Below are 22,030 nucleotides of genomic sequence, written 5' to 3' on the forward strand. Positions count from 1 at the left end.
TAAGTTTATTCTTGTACTTTTTGTCGGCTGTTTAGGGCTTTATTATAAAATAAGGAGAGTCAAAGTAATCAATTAAAAACCAAATGATGATTAATTATTTCATTATTAATTAAGTCATCACCCCAGAGATCAAGGTTCATCAGTCTGTACCTACCAAAACGAATAAATGGAATGGTAGTATTTCTTTTCTGGGATGTAAATAGGAATCAATTAGTAAGTTATACTGTAATCAACTTTAAGCTACCATAAGCATTTACTCCAGGGCTCATCTTACTGGGGTTTTTTTTTTAGGTTGTGTTCCCTTTATTATACAAGTTCGTATAACTTTAATTTGATCTCTTTTTCGTTTGCTATTTTTTTCCCCTTAATATTCCTTTCACTTCCTATTTTTCCTAATTAAAGGCTAAGAAATTTTAAACCCTGAATTTATGGATAACAAAGATGGTTTTCACATATCCTTTTCGAAGAAAAGGTAAATTGAAGGTTTTGCTAAAAGCATGAGAGTATATTACTTTTCTGAAATCACAATTCAGATATGTGTCCTCAGAATCGGTCTTTATAGTTGGTAAGGGGAAAGAAATGCAACAAGAAGCTTCAAAGCAGATGCCCCAAGAATTCAGTTGCTTCACAACTACAGATTAATTCAGCAATAGCATGCATTGCATGTCATATTGTTAATCCTTTTTTTTTTTTACATATGGTCATCAATTAAGTTCATTTACATCTTAATATGAAACCGGCCGTGTTCTCTCGTATAATGAAGACGTTCAAAAACAGTTGAGAGAAGCAAACGTACGTTCTAGAGTTTTATCGGTCAAATTTGGGTATAAAGTTTCCTAATTGCAAATGGATTTCCATATTAAGTCATCGTGAATAAAATAAAATTATAATAATCATCTTAAAGTTACGCTTTTTTTAACTAAGTTAAATTTAAAGTTGTAATTACGAAACGTAATTTCACCACATAGCACATATATAAGAAAATTAAATAAATAAGTAAAAAAAAAAAACTGTTGAAAACGCCATGCATATCTATCCTCGGATTCTTCATTATAGGGGTCAAATTGTAGATTACGCAATATATAGAGACCGAGAGTAGGGGTGAGGGCTTCAGAGATGTCTTATAGCTAGGTTTGAGAAGGTTATCTGTATCTTTCACTACCTCTATATTATTTGGTCATAAAAATGAAAAACAAATGCATACATTGCCATCAACTGGTTTTTAAAAATTTGCCTCCGTGTACAATTCCATCAATAATGAATGGAAACGTAAGAACTTTGTTTTTGTAATTTCATTAATTATTGGATTATATATAGGACTAGGCTCTGAGACTTAATTAATTTCACATATCTCGGTTGAATGATCCTAGAAGTGCACTTAAAATTACGCAATCTGAGTTTTAAATGATACTACCTACAAAATTGTAATTAACTAACTGTATCTGTTATTGGCCTACAATGTATACTTATTTTATGTTGACAGTTTAATTAGTAGGGTTTGACACAAAACTATATTAGATTTAAGAACAAGAAAAGATAGGATTAACTTCCACAGTCAAAATCTGAACGGCACAAATAAATGATGTGATACTGTATATGACACTTTTTTTTTTTTTGCACTGCAACTATATATGACACTTAATTCCTCTGAAATTTAATTTACACTCGAATCCAAAAACTTGGAATCTTTGTCAACTGACTAGCTAATGCCCCCCTCCTTCTTCAAAGTCCAAAGTCCAAACCACCGTGATAATCGCCATTTACGTGAAACAATGCCGACCACTTTATCTTCTTACAATCTATATGCAATACTACTACCCTTGTAAAGAATGCTCACACACATTTTATGTTATTTTTTTAGCATATTTGGTTATCTCTTGCATACTTTAATTGTTAGTTTATGAACATTATAATAATCTAGCATCTACTTATATCTCTTAATTAATCGTTGCTTTGTTTTTACCTTAATCCCACATTCTGATACATGTTCAACGGGAGTGATACTCTCACAAAGGATGTCTTGGACATAACTCACACCAATTCAAACACACCCTAAAACTTAAAATCAATTGGTTCATTTGGATAAATTAAAATTTTAGTTTTTGCATCTAAGACTTTTAATACCTATAAAAGAAATTCAACATTTTAATCTTTTTATATAGAAAAACATTTATGAATTGATATCTATTATTTACCAAACTTGTAACGGTATTAGATTTGATCCCTATATTTGATACTATTTTTCATTTTAGTCTCTACTTAAAAAATATTTCATTTTATTTCCTATATAATAATGTTATATTTTAGTCCCTAGCTACTTGACATATCATTTTTTTTTTGTTTTATTTTCTTCATGAAATAAATTTCAACACAGTTATAACTTTAATAAACGTTAGGTATTAATTTGTAAATAAATTTTCAAATGAATATCAAAATATAGATTTTTTTTTCATATAGAGATTAAAACAAATCATGTCAAATACAAGAACTAAATTTACAATTTATCCTTTTCGTTTTCATACTTTGAATTTAACATCTATTTAGATTAGTGGATTAGGAATTATCACTACTCGTATTTTTGGTGAAACCAAAATAATTACGTTTGTGGTAGGCTACCTTTAGTTACTTAATAAGGTCATTCAACCAAAGAGAATAGGAGACTTTTAGCCCAAAGAGATATGTCAAAGACATGGTGGGATGGTCAAGAGTAAGTTGGTAGTTATTTCCCTTCTGCATATATGCTTGTGCAACGGTTCTCTGCCTAGTTTTTCTTGTGGGTGTGACCCTTCTGGTTCAGAACATCCGATTTGGACTTTTGAGACAGGAATGAGGCCTTATAATAAAGAAGAATAAAAGTTTTAATGAGAATGCTTACTCGTGGGTTGATGTTTGTGCTTTGTTGCTAGCTTAAGATCTTTTCAAAGGAATATATTTTGGTTTTGCAAGTTAAGCTTGGTTGCTGTGGTACTTTCTAATATCTTAGTAAATTTAGCTACAAATATATATTATTTTAGTTCAAAACCACTACGGTTAATTAATCACCTAGAACCACAACTTGATAAAAAATTATAAACAAAATCTTCTAGCTTTCTTTTGTCCTCTATGAATTTCATCTTTTTTTGTCTACTATACCATACGAAAGTTAAAAGGAGAGAACTTTTGAGGTCCAAATCCAATAAGTGATAATATAATATATAAATGTTTATTTATACATATTACTATTTCTGTTCAGCTCTTTTATATATATATATATCAGATCATATAACCTATTATATTTATACTTGTACTTTCCTCTCTATTTCTCTTTAGATGTCATTTAAGACTTTGGTTACTATAAATATTTTTTCAAATCCAATAATAGCTTGTGTACTTTTCTCTCAGAAAAGAAAAGAAAAAAGCTTGTGTGCTTTTCTTGCGTACTAGTAGCTCTGAGAATTTATCATATAAATACATTAAATCGGTCCTTTAAAATATGTATACGTGGCATATTAATTTAATATATAGTTTTTTTAGAGGAATTAATATATAGTTTATTCTTTTAATATCACATAGTTATGATCAATTTCTTTTTAAGTGGTTATAATTTGTGTACGTGGAGTATTCTCTTTTTTCTTTATTACATCCCACGACTTTTTTTTAGTTGTAGAACAATTGCTTTTCTTATAGGAATCGATAAAAGAAAATACTAATAACAACGCATTTTTAGTAGTAGATCAATTGTTTTTCTTTTTAGTCAAAACTATATGGAAAAATTATTTTCATATTTTTCTCTTGATAAAATTTAAATAGGTGGAACCCAATTAAAATTCATGAATATTTATTGTCAGATATATGATAATATTATATGAAATTTAAATTTAACACGAGAATCAATCTATTAACTCCCCAGCCACACACATTTTATGCTGTTCTGTTTATAATAGCAAATGGAATCCCATGAAGAGATCTTTCTTGGGCCTTGTGAATCAAACCTCAGAACAAAGAACATGGCCCAACACCCCCTTATTTGATCTTCGCATCCCCACCTTTTTTCATCATTGTTTTATCATAATTTTCACCATTGTTTTATCATGGAGACTGTCATCTCGATTATCAAGGTTAAAGAACATCCAATCTTATTCAAAATGAACAATTTATGACTTCATATGATCAATGTTAAAACCATCCAATCCTATCCAAAATGGACAATTTATGACATCAGTCTTTTAGTAGTCATACCGCCAAGTGAGCCAAACGACCATCAGGGTAGTTTTTTTTTTTTTTCTTTCTAAATTATCAATTGGGATTAAAATTTAAATCAATATCTGAAAATTAGTAATTCATAGGATACATTATCACTTATGAGCAAAAAGTCATAAATTATTTTATGATTTTTATTTATTTCATTGAAATCATAAAAAGTTTACGACTTTAATATTTTTTTAATATGACTTTAAACTTGTATGTATTTTAATTTTTTTAATTAAAAATCATAAATTATTTATGACTTTAAAATTATAAATAATTTTTTAATTTTATTTAATATATGTTATATTGTTTTATTTAATATTTAAGAAATACTCATTATTTGATAAATTTTAAGTTAATATTATTTGTTAATATTAACAATAAAATATTTTAATATTTTTGTTAAATAAATACATATAGTATATTTTAATATTTTTATTTAAATTTATGTCTTTTGCATTGTTTTTCTAATTTATAAAATAAATAATAATCCTTAAAATTAGTAAAAAATATTAAAATATTAAATAAAATAATATAAAAATAATATTATAAAAACAAATAGAAAATATAGGAAAAAAATTAAAAAAGAACAAATAAAATCAAAAAATTATTTGCAACTTTGTAGTAAAGAATTTACGACTTCTAATTAAAAAAAGTTAAAATATTTACGACTTTAAAGTAAAAAAAAAAAATTAAGCCAGAAACTTTTTTCTACGACTTCAATGAAAAAATAATAATAAAACAGTTTTAGACTTTTTGTTCAGAAGTTGTAGAAAATTCTACTACTTATTTCTTTTTGATATTAATTTAAATTTTACTCTCATTTAATAATTGAGAAGAAAAAAAAATTACCCCTTTCGTTTCGCCCGCCAAGTCATACAAAAACTCCATGTTGCATTACACATAATACAAAGTGCAAATGAGATGAATCTCCGAGACCGACCCAAGCAGGATTCAAATTCTTAACCCAAAATTCAGCATTAAGAAAGTAGTTTCATGTTTGAAAAGAGAAGTGAATATACCTGACTCAATAAATATCATTTTACTATTAAGTGGACGATTTGAACATGTTTTATTAAAATACCTGCTGTAAACAACCCATGACCCAATACTACAGCTCAGCCAGCAGAATCTAGAATACCTTGGCGATAGCTAGAAAAAGCATCACTGGTCGCCAAATTGATAACCAAATTGCCAGGTTATGCATTTTAGAAGAAATGGCTTTTGTACAAATGAAGTATCTTACAATTCAGCAAACTAAGGGAACTACACTGATCTAATTCAAAGATAATAATGTAATTATTGGGCCTAAAGAGCCTAATGCCCAAAAAAGAATTATACAGAATGAATATCTATCAGAAAAAGAACTACCAAAGCGAAAGCTAAACTAAGCAGTCCACAGATTCAGTTACATATTTTACACCAAAAGCAATTCATGCTGAAATGATAAAACACTCTGTACGAGGAGGCAATGCTTCTGCAATGTGCCTTATAATGGGTCTCAATTGAATCTTAATGCATGCTTAATTACCCATCCAAGAAATATCCTGTTCGAAGCCCCACCAAATACCTGCATCCAAACAAAAGCACATCAAAGATCAGTACAGGAACTGGGACGTTGAGAATCAAGACCCCACCAAATACCGCTTTTACCATTTTTATCTCTCCTTATATTGCTTCTTTGGGATACTATTCTCCCCTAACATCCCTTCATATATGTCTTCAAAATTATTTTAAAGGCTTAGGTGTCCATGCATCATATTACAGGCAAAAAAGCTAACCAGATGTTCTAAAACTGCATCGTCCAAATTTATCAATAACATGCTATGCATTCTTCAATCTACCTAGTTAACTATTGCTTCAAATAAGAGAAAAGAAGGAAATATATAAATGAAAAGTAGATTCACAACTTAATGTACATGAAGCTAAAATGACTATAATAAATGAATCAAGTGGGCTCGTGTTTGTTGCTTCCTCTATATTCATCTGTTCTTGGTCGGTTCCAAGTTTGAATTCACTTCTGTTCAATTCAGGTATCTTCTCTTAAAAATTATCCTCAATGTAAAGTTCAAAACCACTAAGACAGTAGTAGGCTGATTTCTGTTTGAAACGACTTGAAAGTCCTATTTGTTTGTTATGATTGTTATCCCAAATTTCCAATTATTTTTCCCTTGTTCCAATTTAATTGCTTCATCATGGAGATAAAGAATGTGATTATTAAATTATCATGTTTGGATTCTATGATTCTATGTTTGGATTCTATGATTATTAAATTATCATGTTTGCTTCATCGTGGAGGTTCTCACAATTTTACTAAGGCACACAAGTGATCTAAGGGGATAGAAATATTCAGTAGATACATTAGGATAAAAAAAAGTTTCAGCCGACAATATGGACCGATAATGGGTCAAATACTCACCACAAAAATGGCACCATGTAGGAACCACAAAACATATAAGTTCAAGACATAATCAACTGATTACAGGTTGAAATAACTTCTTGAATTCATCATAAAACCACCTGCAAAACAAGTCAAATCACTTAAGCACCTCAACAAAAAGAAAAGAAGAAAATTTGACAAGACCAAAATATCAACTCTGATTTTATTCAGATTTTTTCCAGATTGATTAAACAATAGGGTAGTAAATAAGGTGAAGTATCTATATCGGGTCAGCCCATATGTTATCTCTTTGTTAATGGGAAGTTAAAGTAAAGTACTCAGATTAGACTCATGGATTATGTTGGTCTTGTTAGCCTGGAATGTTTTCCAAGATGAGTAGGCTAACCGAAGTTATCAAATGCGACTGTTACCAAGGTAATTAGTAGTGCACAATAGCAGCAGAATGGCCACTGGGCACTACAGCCACATCTAGTGTTGTCAAATAGCCACTTAGTGCTATTGCATTACCGAACTCCTTGGATCCACAATCACAACTCCATCTGCTATTGTGGCTGCTATGGGCTTCGTGGTTGAGGCATAGACCCTGCATTCTCTTGTCATGTTTGGCAAGTCTCCAGCCAATTGAACTTTTGAATTAATATTATGTCAATTTTAGGCTTCTTTTTTTTTCTGCATACAACTTATTTTTTATGCATATATAATTGACATATATCATAATTCAACCACTCTGTGACTTTTTTTATTTGCCTGCAATGCTATCTGCTATATGATATAGCAGATTATTAGCTTTCCACAATTGATAACGCTGGCCACATTGATGTGTGGCATTTTTGGGGTCACAGCCAAATCACAACCTTCTCAAGCATAATCACAGAAGAATTGTGATGGGCTTCAAAAACCCAATTTTACCCCTGCAGAGGTGTTGTTTAGGAGGAGGGTGGGGTTAGTGGTGAAAATAACATTTACTCTGGTCATACATAAAACAAAAACAAAAAAAATACCCCCCAGCAGCAACGCACCAAAACCCTCCTCTTTCTTTCTCTTGCCCACCCACCCACACCAGAGATGACCTCTTCTCCGGACAACTGCAAGTACAGTGCAGGCTGCTCTTCTTTCTTCCCCCACATTCAACCTGTTTCCAAGGTGATTAATAGGACACAATAGCACCACAGAGCAGCCGCTGGGCACTACAGCCACCCTCCTCTTCTCTCTTTCTCTTCTCCAAAGACATCCTTTACTCTTGCCATCCACCCTTACTCACCAGAGAGAACCTCTTCTCTGGCAACTGCAAGTACAGTGCAGGCTGCTATTCTTTCTTTGCCAAATTGCCATTTCATTTCAGTTTTTGGCTTCCAGAATGTGCTATCCCACCCACTGTAGCGTTTTTGGGGTTGGCCGCTAGATTGATTACAAGGGTTTGTATGAGAATGGAGTTTCCTTCATCATATACATGAAAGTCCTTGTTTGTGATTGCCAGCCAGGTTCAATTGACAATTAAGCTTATTCATTCTTTTCCTGGTAAGGTAATTATCCCAAAATTAAGGAGTTTTTCCATTTTTCCCTTTTGAATCAAAATTTCATCAAATTGAAATAAAAATAGTAAACATGACATTCTTAATGCTCAGTCAAATTGGCAAGCAGCATGAAAATGTGTTTCAATTTTCAATTTTTCACCACCAATGGCAAGCCTAAACGATAGTTAAAAACATTTTATCTCCCTTTTCATACTCAGCTATTTGTTTCATCTCCCTGATTTCTATCATTTTCTACAAAAGAATATCATGCGATAAATTGTAATAATATTTTCTACTTGATGGCTGCATTAGAAATACAAAAAATTGTATAAAACTATTAACTTGAATGAAACAGGCACAAATTAAAACAAAATAAAATAAAAACTCTCTAGAATGATGGATGTATTTAAAGAAACAAACCTGCATAGGAAAATGGGCTGCACTCTAGAACTTTCCTCATTTCGTAACTGACATCGCCTGTCATTCTCTTGTTTAAATTTATCAGATGGGAGGACTTCACATGGCCCTCGAATAGAGCTAGCCATTTCAGTTCTATCACTATTAGATTCATAAACCTTCAACAAAGAAAAAATGTCCATACGCAATATAAGGTTCTGAACAGTGATCATGTCCAAGATGAGGAGCATAATCATTTGATTGGAATATCAATCAAAATAGAAATTGACTGCATAGGTTACAAGTTCAAACCAATAAACAGTTTATGGAGTATAAGTGTATGTAAACCAATCTAGCTTTAGATAAAAACTGATAGTTAACATACCAATGACAAACTTCCACACTTGCATGAATGCATTTATATCCATCTAATAAAAAAGACACATCTATTTATAATTTTATATATAAATCTGTATGTATAAAAAATACCTCGTTGACTTCAGATATACACGGATGACCAATATTCCCAGGCAAATCATCAGGAAAGTAGCAGTTTGTCACCTTAACCCACTTTAACCCAGTTTTGCAATCTTCCCACATAGACTGAAAAAAAGAATGGAATAAATCCCTATGTTAAAGTTCTAGAAATTTATAAAAATAGCATTCTACACAAGGGTTCAAATCAATCAAAACACAACATAAACAGTACACCAAAACAACTTTTTTGGTATTCATATCTACTTCACAATTTTTCAGCTAAATTTCTACAGGTATGATATAAACAACTGCTAGACTATAGTGGAAAGCATGATGATTTGCTTGCCTGGAGTTTAGAAGGAGTTAGTTTCCCATGGCCGGTGGGGAAAAGAGCATGACCCTGCAGCCTATATGTTACTCCATCAACACAGCAAGATTGGTAATACTTTTTCTCATCTACAAGTTGTACTACATCACCAATCCATTCTACAGCATGTGAACTATCTGAAGATAATGCAGAGTGCTGTCTACCATCAGTATTAGTTCCAGAAGTTCCAACAGAATTTTCAAGTGCAGCATCTTGGTCATCACGCTTTATATCATAAACTAAATTTTCTTCTCCATGAGATTCCTTCTGTTGGTTATTCATCATATTACTGTCAACATGTTTATCTGATGATACTTCAGCATTGTCTTGTGACATTGTATGTTCAACTTGAAAATCTTGTGATGATTGCAAATTTTCACACTTAGCTAGCTCAGATAATTTAGGAAGAGACTCAGATTCCGAAGTCTCTCTACCAGTCAAAACCTTAGAATTTATTTGTTGAGCAGAATTTTCACCTAGCAAGCAAGGGGAAGGACTATAAGCTGCACTAAGAGATTTCATAGAGTTCTTTGGATCAGGCTTCTTATCAATAGCTTCAATGGTGGATGAAATGCCAGTCCCTTGCATATCTTTGGTATCTGGTATCTTTGATTCGGATGGCAACTCAACATTGTGATGGCCACCGGAAACAGTTGGAACAGAGCTCCCATTTGTTGCTAACGTCTGTGGGATGACCTTTGGATCGATATTCTCTACTTTCTTCTCAGAACATGGTTGAACGCCACCTGTATTAGAGGGCAATTTTGGCGGTGTGTTTGAGGATCTCATGACACGACCATATTTTGGAGGCAAAGGCTTTCCACCACTTAAACTCAAGCACCTCATACAATGCCAATCAACTCTATTATGAATTCCTCTCAAGACTGATGGCTGCAGGCACTTCAAGTGAAATCCCTTTTCACAAGCATCACAGAGAAGTACAGTATCAACCTCATTGACACTGAGTTCACACATCTGACATGTGAAAGCCTTATTCATATAATCCCTTGATGGAGGAGTCCACGTGGGATGGACAGGAAGCTTTGGTTGTAACACTTTCTGGACAATCTTAGCAATATCAGTGTGACTAGGAATCAAAGGAGCCTGAACAATGTTTGTGGCCTGCAATGGCTGGTGCACACTAGGTAAATTTCCAGGGGCTGTTTGAGTGATAAATGGTCTAAAGCTCGAGTCTGTTGTTATTTGTGTCCCTGCCCTTGATACAGTTGCATCAGGTGTTCCCTCAACCTTGACAGAGTTATGAACAGGCACCTTGTTTTCTGATGCACTTCTGGCTAATGAAGCAGCTTGAGTCTGTATAGACCATGTTGGAGCATTCACCAAAGGTTGGTTTGCAGATGAATTTGCTACAGTTTAGAAGTTCTAGCATTCAGTTTCCAGTTTCAATTTCACGACTAAAATGTCATAAGATACACCCATGCACATTATAAAGATACAATAGAGAATAGACTACCACCTTAAGCTGGGGAAAAAAGAGAGAAGAAAATGCCAATATATATTTAAAACCTGAATGCCAGCATTCCATAACAGTTACATACAAATAATAGAGATTGAAGGAGAAAAAAGACAAATGAAGGTAGTTTAATTCCAGACTCTTGAAAAACAAGGAAACAGGAGCAACATCTGCTAGGAGATTATATCCATTCAATAACCTCACAATAGACCTATTCACCTATATATACACCAATTCAGTCAACTTTCAAAATACATCATGCATCACTCCAAGGTTTACATTGAAGAAACTCCTGTAAGTATACATCCATAAAAACAGCACTTTATTCTGAACATTCATTTAATGTTATGTGTTTTATTTGCTTCACAGTAAAATAAAATCCAAGTCAATGTATTCAATCCACATTTCATCATTCAATGAAACATATTGCACTGTTAATCATTCATCAATCGCAAATGTAACTCCACCAGTCCTTGGAAGTTGGATCTGGTGAGGAGCTTCAGAAGACAATACCTTGGACTTGCAGCATGTAAGGAGACCCATTTGATCCTCCATCAACTTTAAACTGTGGGCGTTCAACTTTAGGCAATGCTAAGGAAGATGAATTTCTCCCCAAGTGACTGCTAGGCATCACACCAGAAACCACTGGTGGTCTTACTTCATTGCCGGTTACTTGATATTGCAATGCTGCAGAAGATCCCGCAGAAACATGGGCAGGAATAGGCACTACGGTACCCATAGAAGGGATTGCTGGGTGGCTTGATTTATCAGAAGGAAAAATTCGAACAACATGTGATGGCACACGATTGTCAACTGGTCCACCAATGTTTGTTTGCAAGGGCTGAGATGTGTGTGTTGTAGAAGGTGTAGAAGATGCAGAAAATTTCTTTGCTTCTTCCATCTGGGAACCAAAATGATAGTAAATAAAGGAGAAAAAACTAACCAAAAGAAAAGGTATAGCATCATTCTTAGCATTACATGCATACTATAAATAAATTAATGCTCTTACTTGTGCGTGGAAAAAAAAAATACTTGTCTGATTAACAGAGTTCAACATTCCAACAAACTCGACAAAAAGCCCACTCAAGAAGGTAGTTTAAGATTAATAAGAGTGACAACACAAAACTAACCGAAAAATAATCCAATACTAGCTTAGCCAAGCCAAGCCAAGTAATTAAAGCTTATAAGTATACAGTGATCTGGTTAAAAGATTCCTTTTCCCTCCATAAAAAAATACAAAACAATTGCATAAGAATCGGGTGAATCCCGTGGTGCCAGGAACACAAAATTCTTAGTGCAAGTTTGGTAATGCGTTGACTACACACGTTACGCTTGTTTTCAGGTCAATATTGGAATGGAAGCTACATGTTGTTGCTTCTAAATTACGCGCGTGCGGGATGCATATCCAAACACACTGCTATCCTCATTTTCTTAACTCGGACACATTCACAACAACCAAGATAGACATAATGTAATATTCCTTAAGCACCTATCATAACAACGTTTCACGCAAATCAATAATTCAAAACAATCAGCACATACATAGGCTTTAACTTCAGCAGCTCATTTCAATGAGATGGTATTTCTTTTAATTCTACATATATGTTCACTAAATAACAAAACAAGTAAGTCAAAAGCATGATAAGTGTTAATTGAGCAGAGAGAGAGAGGGTTGGTTACCTTCCACTTAGCATGGGAATACCTCTCGGCAATGGACATCTTGGGAGTTCGAAACCCTAATCTCTGGTCCTTAAGCTTGGAGTTCAATCCAAGATCCTCGATGACGGTGCCAATAGCTTCCCCGGCGACAATATCCTTCGGAGCCAAACCCTCGCAGAGGCTCGCCAGCTTGGCGCGAGCCTCCCTCATGAGCTCGACCTCGGCGTCGGAGGGCTTCCTCCCGGCACGCACAGTGGCCATGGTGGAGAGAACGAGCACAATCTCCGCCACTCTCTTCAATTCGGCGCCTTCGTCGAATTTAGGTTTCTTGGCGCAGCGCTCGTCGGAGTACCCGTTCAGAAGCGGCGGAGGACGCTGCGGCTGCTCCTCCGGTTGGGGATCGGGGACGGCATCCTCCATGGGAGGGAAACCCTAGAGAGAGAGGAAAAGAAAGAGGTTTGAATTGGATGGGTTAATTAAAATTTTGGCGGGTAAGTGAATGTGTTTGAGAAATGAGAGGGATGAAGGAAGGTGAGTGAGGTGTTTAAGTAATTAGGTATTGGGATGGGTTAATAGTTGAAAGAAAAAGAGCGAGTTGAGTTTGGATGGCTGACCAGAGCCTTCCCTAGAGAGAGAAAGACGCCCACAGAATACAAAAATAAAAACGGCTTTTTGGCTAATTAATAACCCTCTATTTTAACTCCTTCCCCCTCTACTCGTAACGCGACTCACCCAGTTTCCCACTTTCCAGATCACCATTCAAAATTTGTTTTTTAAATTGTTACTACTGAATTATATATAGTTTATTAGAGAAAATTAAAATATTTATTTCCGATGACAAAATATTGAATTATATACGTTTAACGTTGAAATAAAATACACATAGCTTTTTAATTAGAAATATATAAATTCATTTATCTATTTTTTTTAAAATATATTCTAATACAATGATGGCAAGGATTGTGATTGAGATTTAAATGTACCAATGACCATATGGAATTAATAATTTTATTATGAAAACAAAACATGTTATCGGTTTAATTTGATAGCTATTAAATTCTTCAATCAAATATAAATGCAAATTTAAAAAGTTATATTTTGATTAAATTAAAATTTAATGTTAATTTGAAAAACTAATACGTAACCACACAATTAATTCAAATATAAATGCCTTCCAACATTAAAATTTAATGTTAATTTGAAGTAACAACAAATCCTCGCACTCAATATATTTCTATATATATTGAAGATTTCTTTATTGTTACCTTAATTTTTTTATATTTTACGAATTTATAATATTTATTATTTATTATATCAAAATTATAATGTTTTAAGGTGACATATAATATACTGTTTAATTAAATAATTTTTTAAATAATTATATATATATATATATATATATATATATATATATATATATTATTGAAGATTGCTTTTTTGTTACCTGATATTTTATATTTTATGAATTTATAATATTCATTATATTAAAATTATAATCATAAATAAATAAATGTATTTATCTTTTTTTTAAATCTATTACAATACAATGGCAAGGATTGTGATTGAGATTTAAATGTACCAATGATCATATGTAATTAATAATTTTATTACGGAAACAAAATATATTATTGGTTAATTCGATAGCTATGAAATTCTTCAATCAAATATAAATGCAAATTTAAAAACAGTCATCTTTTGATTAAATTAAGATTTAATGTTAATTTTAAAAATTGATACGTAACCACAAAATTAATTCAAATATAAATGTCTCCCAAAATTAAAATTTAATGTTAATTTGAAGTAACATCAAATCCTCGCAAAATATATATATATATATATATATATATATATATATATATATATATATATATATATATATATATATATATATATTGAAGATTTCTTTTTTGTTACCTTAATGTTTTATATTTTATGAATTTATAATACTTATTATTTATTATATCAAAATTATAATGTTTTAAGGTGACATATAATGTACTGCTAGTTGAATATTTCTTTAAGCTATTTTTTTATACCTAATGAATTAAAAAATTAGTTACTATTGAATTATATATAATTTATTACAGGAAATTAAAATATTTCTAATTGATATGTATAGTTGATTATACCAAATTATAAATATATTTTGAAATTGTGATTAATTGATACGAGCAATTGATAGTATATATAAATATTTTTTTAAATTGTTATTAATTTATACGTGCAATTGGTCCAAGTTAAAATAAGTAACAAAAAAAGTGATGTATTAAAATTGTGTGTTATGAAACAAATACGTGTAAAATGCTATTATTCAACCTACATTATGTTTAAACCAATTAGTGGCAGCACACAAAAAAAAAAATAGTATAATTATTTCCTAAATTGGTTTAAAAGTTAGAGTACTATATAATACCATTTTGATGACACACTATTTTTTATTTCTAACTCTCAATTTTCTTTCAAAAATTTTACGTGCACTTGTGTTGTGAGTACATATTTTTTATATTGCTTCGTTGTTATCATATAAGTATAACACATTTTAATTTTAATTTTTTTGCTGTTGAATGACGCCTAAAATTTCACTCATTGAAAAAATTAAGCCTACAACCATAGAATGTAGGGGGGTGTATTGGATTGGGATTTTGAGAGAATATTTTGACAAAAACAATCTTGAAGATTTTAAAAGATTATGTGGGATTGTATTGATTTTGTGGGATTTTAAAAGATTTTTTTTAAAAGACTTTTTACAATCAGGATTCTTAACCTAAGATTTTAATGGATTTCTAACACAGATTTTTAAGATTTCAAAGTACTTTATGGATTTTTAAGATTTCAAAGTACTTTATGGATTTTTAAGATTTTGAAAGATTAATACATTTTTAATTACTGCTGCTGCTGCTACTACTACTACTCTTTTATTTCGTTAGAATAAGTGTTTATTATGATATAATTAAAATTTATAAAAATAAATTATTTTAATATATAAAATATATTTAAATGTGTGATAAATCATTTAAGTTGAGATATATTAGTTATTTTTTCATTCGCAAATTCTTTTTAAGACTATTGAAATTTAATTTAGATATAGAGGTTAAAGAAGGAAATTTGAAATAGATAAACTTTTTTTTTTGGCCTAATTTCTGGTAGAACTATTAAAGTAGGTCAGTCCATCCCACTTAATCTTAGCTTGTGTGGATTAAGTTACTCTAATTAAGATTAAGATGAAGTTACTCTAACTAAGATCGAAATAGATAAAATTTTTTAAAGCTGAGATGAAGTTACTCTAACTAAGATTAAGTTAAAAATATTTTAGATGAGGTTGAGTTGAAATTATTATGGTCAACGACAAACTAAAGTTATTTTGAGCTAAGATTAAGTTCAAGTTACATTGGTCGAGATTGAGCTAAAGTTACTCTTGTCAAGGTTGAGTTGAAGATACTCTAGACAAGTTAAGTTGAAGTTACTCTAATCAATGTCAAGTTAAAAATATCTTATCTAAGGTCAAGGTGAAGATACTCTAACCAAGGTCATGCTAAAATTACTTTGATCGAATTTGAGTTGAAAATATTATAATCGAATATGAGGTGAAGATACTTTAGTCAAGGTGAGAATACTTTGATTGAGATTGATGTAAAAATACTTTAGCCAAGAAGAAGATATTTTAGTCAAAACCATTACAGACGAAAGAACTTTCTTCGAATATTTTTATTTTAATCCATAACATGTTATCATTTGTTCTTTTTTTTTAGTATAGATTAAATGTGATTTTTACTAGAAATAATTCTTTTTTGGCATGATAAGATTATTATGAATTACAAAATTCTCTTTTTAAAATTTTAACGTAATTACATAAAATTTAAACTCTAATTAAACTCGAATAACCTTGTTGCAGTTGATTCCCACACTCAACGTTCATATTTTTTTTCGTATCAAATGTCTTCAGAGAATCTAGCATTTTCTTAAAATGATTAATCTCTAATTATTAGGAAAAAATACAGTATGTTTTATGTACACTTAAAAAAATGGTTAAAGATGAAATTAGAAGTTTATTCGTAAATTTGAAACTACCATATTTAGTGCATGGGAACAAACTAACCTCAAGTATTTCACATATTCTTTTGAGAATTTTAGACCTAAAAATCTTATTGGTTTGAGATTGCATTTAACATGACTCAAAAGTAGAATTTTGGAGTTCTAAGCCAACAGACACTTGGATATCCAAGATACTCCAGTGCAAACTGCAAACAATGGCATCACACATGCTGAGACATCTAATCTAAGATGCCATACAAAATATGAAAGTGTATGATATATAAAGCGTATGCATGTGGTCTATAAAAGAAAAATGTATCTATGTTCCAACACACTGCTATTATAGTTGTTTCGCTCATTTGATAGTGGTGCAGAAATAAATGTTTTTTATTTTAAATAATTAGTATTTGTTATTTGTTAATACCTGGGAAAGAAAAATACTAATCTAGTATGATACATCCAAACAAAAGTTAATATTATTTTCACAAATTTACAAATAATAATGCCAATCCCTGATTAAAATTAATAAAGAGCCCAGGGCATCCCCAACCAATTAGGACGTTTGACTATTGGCAGTCTTTTCTTGTAATCTTCAGGACAGCATGATTTTCAACAGGTAAAATCCAGAGCTCCACCAATGATGAAATACATCCACAAATGGACTTGTGTTGTTCATGTCATTCACTCTTCACAGCTATCTTGACAAGTTGCTCATTACCTTATTACCACTTAGTACACAAAGCAGACGGATCTCTAATCAGAGCATCTTTATGATTCATAAGCTGGTAATTGGTTGAGATAGTAGTCTCCTCAGAAAGAAACATCACTACACACAGTAATCCGAGGGGGAGCATACAATATACAAACATTCTTAATGGCAAAACCATTAAGAATTGGCAGTGGAATTCCTCTCAATAACTGCGAGTTCAGGTATGGTATGATGACGGTCTTGAGGACGGTTGATGTCACTGACTGTAAATGTTTACCCAGTTAAAGAGTAAGATTCATCATAATAGCCTCAATATATAACAACTAAGGTTTAACATATTTCAAAATATAAATGGAGTGGTTTATATGTGCACATGAGATGAAGTTACATATGTGCTAAACCATGTGCAGAATTTTGATTTATGAATGAATCAATAAAGTGAAATTTGAAAGGCTAAAGGTTGTAAATGGGTTGAAAAGTTCTTGATGGTTAGTACACATGTTACCCGCTCAATGAATTATTTCCAGTTAAAAAAGATATTGCATGTCTACCCCCTCCCCTGGGGTCTTTCCCTCAAACTATGGCAGTGTTGTAATTTGTAATATCTTGGAAATAGACCAAAACATAAACCTGACACCTTGAATATATCATATATGTTTAACAAATGGTTGGCAAATGTGTCATTTTTGCATTTCACGTGACAATAAATCAAGTTTGTATACCACTGTGGTCTCTCTAATTGAAACAGAAAACACTCATGTTGTTGCCTTGTTGTTCAATTTCATCCAATTTCATATCAAAATACAAAGCAGCAAGCTGAAAAGATGATCACAATTATTCCAATATACCTGAATCAAATTCATGTGCAGTTTCCCTATTTTACTCCATTTCAAGGATGTGGAAAACTTTCTCAATTTAAGCCAACCAGCAAGATTGTTTCCTAAGATTTCCACAGCAAAAGAGGCACTAAAATCCTGTACCAATAACCAAGATTAATGGACTTGTTAGATAATGGTTACCTCTTTAATTCTACAAAAGAAAGAACTTTTAAGAAATAGAATCTTAGGCATGGACAAAAAAAAGTAGGCAACTCTGAATTTAATCAGAAGAAGATCGATACAAGGTTATGTGTGTGTGTATGATGACAAAAATGTTGAAAAGCTTGAATATCATATAGCTTAGTCAGAATGTAGACGCAGTATATTATGAGGGATGGCTACTTAAACAGTGTAAGGTTCATAAAATTTTAAACTATCCACTTCAATATTGACTTCATTTAAGCATACCACCGAGATGCATGCAACAGGTATGACTTCACCATCTTCCAGAACATCAATTGTTATATCTATGAAAATGTTGACACTGACATCTTTGTTTGTCACTTGTATATCTGGTGGAGAAGATACAGAGATATTAAGATTCATGTCGTCATTTGGATATTTTTTGTATAATTGTGGAATAAGGAATCTCCATTCAGCAGTGTTCAGAAGGGCCTGATCAGGAAGTTCATCAACAATCCATTGCATACTATCTGCCTGAGCACAGGAACAACAAACTATCAAAACTATATTTCAGTTTATAATAACATAAAAGTATCCGACGTAAAAAGCTTGAAGTGAAAAATGTTAACTGGAGCAACCCAATTTTTACATCAAAGCCTAATCAGCATCAACACTACTATTTTAATCTTTTTCTCATAAAGGATTCAATCCTACTGATGTTGTGGTGCAGCAGAGTAATGCAAGGTCTATTTGATGCCAGTAAGTAATCCTTTTATTTCCAAATTCAGAGCAATTCCAACAAAAGGTTCCATGACCAACCCTAATTATTAAAGAACTCAGTTCACTGATATGTATGAATAAATGATGCAAGAAAGCATGCAAACTATAGAACAACAAAGAAATTGTTTCTTCTGCAGATTCTAGATAATGCCAAAGCCTAAAGAAACAAGCTAACGTATTATGGTTCACTTGAAATATTAAGGTGGAAGAAATGTAACAAGTAATATTGTTTTTTGATGCATCAGAACAAATGCAACAAGTAATATGATGCTATTATACATCACGGATATAGCTTAAAATAAAAAGCAGAAGGGAGGAAAGGGAAAACTCCATTTATTGGACTAAGCCATAAAAAAGAAAAAGTAAAAACTTCAGAAACTTACAGTGAAGTAAAGCATGGAACCGGATTTGAAAACACTTTCATGTAATGAAATTGTTATCATCTTTGGTGAACTGCCACCACAGGAAGCAGAAAGAGAAAGGCCTGATCCTCTGTAGTAAGCTTGAGGTACCAAAACTTCATTTCTCCCTGTGAATAAACCATTAATTTCTAATTCAATAGCAGAATCACTCAGCACTGGGTTGTCCATGAAAGAAACATTTAGAGCAGCAGTTTCGTCTAATGGGATTGTTTTTGGAAGAGATTGCAATAAAAGGTCAAGAGTTGATATCCCCTCATTTATTTTCTTAGAAATTGCCTCTTCAACTGCAGATGCTATATTTCCTGCAAAAGCATCTACTAGCCTGCAAAAAAATTGAAATATAGCTTTATATTCCCCAGAATAGTTTTTGTTGCAGAAGATAACGGAAACACTCTTATCTGGCCTCCCAGTTTCAGGTCCCACAGTCTAAAGATTAGAGTATTACAGTAAAATTGAAACATAGCTCTGGGACGTGGAATTGTGAAGCCTTAATCAGCAATAAAAGAACATAATTGTCTAAGATAGTGCATGTGTAAGAGTTCCTAATAATCAAAAACCATGGCTTAAGAAGGTTCCTTACACTTGATAAAGCCAAGCTGCTCCACCATGCAACTTTATAGATAAATCTCTAACATGACATCCAGAATCCAGGAGATTCAACTTAAGAGTTCCTTCTTGGTTTCTTAAATTCACAGTAAGTCCCACTTGCAAATCATTAACCTTCCATCATAGCACAACACTACAGAATGAGGAATATAATTGACTAAACAGGTACAAAAAAATAATTATTTGCACAAAATTACATTACTCACAGAGTTTTGGCTATCAGATACTGAAATACACGTCTTTTATTGTTCATCTCAAGACCATATCTTTTTTTTTTTTTAATATCTCCATTATCCAGTTTCAATTATATTGAACGGGCTATGCTTTAACAAGTTGATCTCACTCCAATTGCAGGAAAAGGAAAATGAAATTTCAACCCCAACCTCTTTATAGCTTCAGTCATACAACCAGGCTAACCAATTTTTATCAAAATAACCAACTTCAGGAAAACATTTATTATTTAGTTCAAGCTCAAACTTTCTAATTAAAGCACAATGCAACAAAGCAAATTATAAGCAATCAAACAAAACGGTGCAACTTCACAAAAAGATAAAGAGTTTAACTTTTACAGTGTCAACCAATCAGTGAATATGATTTTAAAAGTAGTTATTGTAAAATTCAACAAACTTACTATAGTATACATAATAACTTGTAATTGGATGACAGTATAAAACACTTTAGATAGTGAGTGTGTAAACTATGTACTCAGAGATAAAAGGTAAAGTACTCAGTATACAATAAAAGTGAGTAATATTCTAGATTCATATACCTTCACAGTAGCGGTTCCACTGTCCGAAATTCCAATTGGGACTAACCAACTGCTAACAGAGTACCTCCAGTTCAAACTCAAGTCGGCAGTGGCACCAGAAACGACAAGAGCAATGCCTGTCTCTCCAGTATTAACAGATGAAGAATTAACTTGGATATGATTGATAGTGATGTCAGAAAGAACCACTTTGGCTTTTCCAACAAGAGGGACTTGCACAGTCTTCTCAATCTGTGGCAGCTGAGACTGAACAATAGAGGCAACAGCTTGGTCTATCAGAATATCCTTGGCAAAATCAAGGCCCTTATCAGATATGATCACAGAGATGAAACCCTCTTCATCAGTACCACTTGTGGAGGATGAAAGGAACAGAAGGGATAGAAGAAGAAAACAAATTGAGGGTGCCATTCAATTTTGCAGGTGTGAGGGATCAAGCCAATATCTTTAAGCAGACCAAGTTATTGAATTTTGAGCAAAACAAGTTTTGACTAGAGCATGGTTAATTCTTCATGTTTATCCGGTGAAAGATGAAAACTTAAACACACCCATATGATGAAATACCATACCAAGGGAAAACAGTTATAAGTATCCTTACTATTTTATCAGATTAGATCGTATTGGATTGAGGCTGAGTTTGTGCAAACAACGACCGGGAGGAACAGCAACTGTGAATGGAGACGTAGCAAGAAGAGGTTGGTTTAGGATTTTTGTTCAAAAAATATTATTAAATTGACATGGTGATGGCGTAGTAGTGATCATTGATTAATATATAACAACATGTGAGCTCCAGACCCACGCGACCTATATGTTTACGCTTCAGTATATTCTGATTTCTAACTTTTGAAAATGCATTATTTCACAATACTCCCGTTCCTGGTTGTATTTATCAGTTGATTTAGATTGAAATGAGGCAACAGTTTCTGTCACAAAAAAAAAAAAAAACTTTACTCTTATATCCTCTAAAAAAACAAAAAACTTAACTCTTGTACAAGTACATACAACTCAACTAAGTAAAATTTGTTTTATATTTTTGCCTTAAATTTTTTGAAAAGAGTAACCTTATATTCTTCTACTCTATCTTCCTATTACCTTATATGATAAGTATTAAATAAAAATTAAATTCATTTAATGTTTTGAAAATATAAAATATATTTAAAACTTACCATAAAGTATTGGGAAGATTTATAAGATAGAACAGG

The 22,030-nt window shown here is 32.0% G+C and overlaps 2 protein-coding genes across 3 annotated transcripts; both read right to left on the reverse strand.

The window, feature by feature from the left end:
* Nucleotides 1–5,433: 5,433 nt before the first annotated feature.
* Nucleotides 5,434–13,177, reverse strand: LOC100807139 (uncharacterized). The gene is made up of 7 exons (XM_003519552.5): nt 12,537–13,177; nt 11,370–11,757; nt 9,362–10,749; nt 9,028–9,141; nt 8,563–8,717; nt 6,647–6,747; nt 5,434–5,797 (listed from the first exon to the last, which is right to left on the reverse strand). Exons 1-6 carry the CDS (start codon nt 12,933–12,935, stop codon nt 6,699–6,701), a joined length of 2,493 nt encoding a protein of 830 aa, XP_003519600.1. The 5' UTR covers nt 12,936–13,177; the 3' UTR covers nt 5,434–5,797; nt 6,647–6,698.
* A 3,824-nt stretch (nt 13,178–17,001) lies between these two features.
* Nucleotides 17,002–21,686, reverse strand: LOC100807666 (putative BPI/LBP family protein At1g04970). Of its 2 annotated transcripts, none has more exons than XM_014770679.3 (6): nt 20,835–21,686; nt 20,040–20,179; nt 19,421–19,781; nt 18,624–18,791; nt 18,105–18,230; nt 17,002–17,519 (listed from the first exon to the last, which is right to left on the reverse strand). In XM_014770679.3, exons 1-6 carry the CDS (start codon nt 21,237–21,239, stop codon nt 17,358–17,360), a joined length of 1,362 nt encoding a protein of 453 aa, XP_014626165.1. In that variant the 5' UTR covers nt 21,240–21,686; the 3' UTR covers nt 17,002–17,357. The 2 variants fall into 2 exon arrangements, with proteins under 2 accessions (XP_014626165.1, XP_014626162.1); XM_014770676.3 differs by having other exon boundaries at nt 18,543–18,791; nt 20,835–21,684.
* Nucleotides 21,687–22,030: the final 344 nt, after the last annotated feature.

This window comes from Glycine max, chromosome 2 (genome assembly GCF_000004515.6).
Source record: "Glycine max cultivar Williams 82 chromosome 2, Glycine_max_v4.0, whole genome shotgun sequence".
In the NCBI taxonomy this organism is placed as follows: domain Eukaryota; kingdom Viridiplantae; phylum Streptophyta; class Magnoliopsida; order Fabales; family Fabaceae; genus Glycine; species Glycine max.

Bases quoted from the DNA above. Each gene is read 5' to 3' on its own strand.
- LOC100807139 (XM_003519552.5), bottom strand. From the start codon at position 12,935: ATGGAGGATGCCGTCCCCGATCCCCAACCGGAGGAGCAGCCGCAGCGT. The intron at 11,758-12,536 runs GTAACCAACCCT...TTTGGTTCCCAG, and splicing joins ATTCCCATGCTAAGTGGAAG to ATGGAAGAAGCAAAGAAATT. The intron at 6,748-8,562 runs GTTTGTTTCTTT...CTTGTTTTGCAG, and splicing joins CAGCCCATTTTCCTATGCAG to GTGGTTTTATGATGAATTCA.
- LOC100807666 (XM_014770676.3), bottom strand. From the start codon at position 21,239: ATGGCACCCTCAATTTGTTTTCTTCTTCTATCCCTTCTGTTCCTTTCA. The intron at 18,792-19,420 runs GTAAGTTTCTGA...TCCTGTGCTCAG, and splicing joins GTTCCATGCTTTACTTCACT to GCAGATAGTATGCAATGGAT. The intron at 17,520-18,104 runs GTATATTGGAAT...AAACATTTACAG, and splicing joins TGCACATGAATTTGATTCAG to TCAGTGACATCAACCGTCCT.